The following is a 2,389-nucleotide window of genomic DNA, read 5'->3' as shown; positions in this document are numbered from 1 at the left end:
TTACATTTTAAAGTTCCTCAATAATATAAATTTTTACGTGAAAAACTTTTAGTGATTGGTAATGAAATCCAACTTAAGTGGAATGATATAAGTGAATCTTACTAAATAATTAATTAAAGGTTTGATAAGCATCAATCTATTATGGTATTAGGACGGACCTATCTCATATACCTAATATTTTTTGAGTCAATAATCTCCATACATATATTTTTTTGGAATGTCTTCTAGAACCATTGTTGGATTGATTTTAATTTATAGAATCATTGGTTTGATTCTAACACGTCTACTATAATCATCTAAATTGAACGAGAAGGAAGCAATCCAAACAATAAGAATAACATAAGAAAAGAGTCTAATCAAAATTAGAAAGACTATAAAGTCCATAAAAAAATATATGACTTTAAAATAAAAATCTAGAATCGCGAGCAGCCAAATTTGCAAGCAAATATTGCCAAGGAATAAAAGCGACGCTCTTCAATCTAATGGACCCATAAACAAGGGGCATGACTTCTACAGACGGAACTCAACTTTGTCGTTATGTCCCATTGCTGTGATGTGCTGTTGTGGTCCCAATTCTACCTATGCAATATTCATCCATACTTGGCAGCTAGCGGTACAAACACGTAAATTTGGTTATTAGTATTAAAGGTACCCAAAACTACACACTAACTGGAATCATATAATATCAACGCGTATTCTAGCTGGCAACTCTCACATTATTTGACTTCAACTCTACCACTCCGCTCTACCTTCTGTTACTCTTATTTTCCACTTTCCTTTCCAATACACTCCAACTTTATATATACTTATAACCTCATCTCACGTTTCAATCATCTCACAACACCTCCCTTCTACTTCTGATTAATTGCTATCTTCTTTCTCTCATCACAAAGCCCAAATGGCATCTCTTAAAATAACTCTTGTCTTCACCATTTTTCTCACTATTTCTTCACTTCATTTGATTTCAGCAAGAAAGCTTACTGAAACAGACCAACAACTTAAATTTCAATATCACAAAGGTCCTCTCCTTACTGGCAAAATCTCCATAAACCTCATTTGGTATGGAAATTTCAAACCCTCCCAAAGAGCCATCCTCACTGATTTCATAACTTCACTCTCTTCTCCCAAACAAACAACCACATCACAACCCTCTGTTGCCACGTGGTGGAAATCAACTGAGAAATACTACCATCTCACCAACAACAAGAAATCAGTTAATCTCGCTCTCTCCCTTGGTGCTCAAATTCTCGACGAGAATTACTCTTTGGGAAAATCTCTCACAACTAACCAAATCATTAAACTTGAATCCAAAGGACAACAACAAAACGCCATCAACATTGTTCTAACAGCTTCCGACGTGGCTGTTGATGGTTTCTGCTCAAGTAGGTGTGGAACACACGGTTCTTCATACGGTGCGCGTGTGAACGGGAAACAACACAAATTCGCGTACATTTGGGTTGGAAACTCTGAAACTCAATGTGCTGGTCAGTGTGCTTGGCCATTTCACCAACCAATTTATGGTCCACAAAGTTCACCATTGGTTGCACCAAACAATGATGTGGGTCTCGATGGAATGGTTATAAACGTGGCTAGTCTTTTAGCTGGAACTGTAACAAACCCTTTTGGAAATGGATATTATCAAGGACCAAAAGAAGCTCCTTTGGAAGCATCTTCAGCTTGTACTGGTGTTTATGCTAAAGGGGCTTATCCTGGTTATGCTGGAGATCTTTTGGTGGACAAAACAAGTGGTGCTAGTTACAATGCCAATGGTGTTAATGGAAGAAAGTATTTGTTGCCTGCAATTGCTGATCCTAAAACCTCAGCCTGTTCTACATTAGTATAGAGAAATAGGTAGTTCGTTTTCATTGCTAGACAATGAGATATTTTTGATTTGTTCATTCAATTCATTTGTTATAAATATGATATCTAGTTTTTATGGGTATATTTCTCGCACTTCGTAAGTCACTTTCCATACCTTTTCTTTTTTTCTTTTTGTTAGTATTTGAATAGCGGATAGTTTTAGAAAATTGTTTAGATAAAATATTAAAGAATATTATAGGATCTCGTTGTTATAGTTTTATTGGAATTGGACTATATTGATGTTTTAGATAATCAATTATCAAATACTAATGATCTATTTATAGTTTCAAGTCATCAACTTTTTAATTGTGGTGAATGTTTTTAAAATTATTTTATTTTTTTCTAGATGTTTCAGGATAATTAGTTTCATAATAGTTTTAAGTTCTTCTAGTATTTTCATGCACATGAGAATTCTAAATTTTTATGTAAGTGAATTGAATTATCATTATTTTCAATATACGTTTTGGTTTTGAATACAACAACAGCAACCAAGTCTTATTCCACTAAATGGGATCGGTAACATGGATCA

At 34.3% G+C, this 2,389-nt stretch overlaps 1 protein-coding gene across 1 annotated transcript; it reads left to right on the top strand.

Annotated features, from left to right (window-relative positions):
- Positions 1–775: 775 nt before the first annotated feature.
- Positions 776–1,942, top strand: LOC127118756 (protein PHOSPHATE-INDUCED 1). The gene has a single exon (XM_051049016.1). It carries the CDS (start codon positions 899–901, stop codon positions 1,841–1,843), a length of 945 nt encoding a protein of 314 aa, XP_050904973.1. The 5' UTR covers positions 776–898; the 3' UTR covers positions 1,844–1,942.
- The last annotated feature ends 447 nt before the right edge of the window (positions 1,943–2,389 follow it).

This window comes from Lathyrus oleraceus, chromosome 2 (assembly GCF_024323335.1).
Source record: "Lathyrus oleraceus cultivar Zhongwan6 chromosome 2, CAAS_Psat_ZW6_1.0, whole genome shotgun sequence".
NCBI lineage: Eukaryota > Viridiplantae > Streptophyta > Magnoliopsida > Fabales > Fabaceae > Lathyrus > Lathyrus oleraceus.
This window is presented reverse-complemented; position numbering and strand designations above follow the sequence as displayed.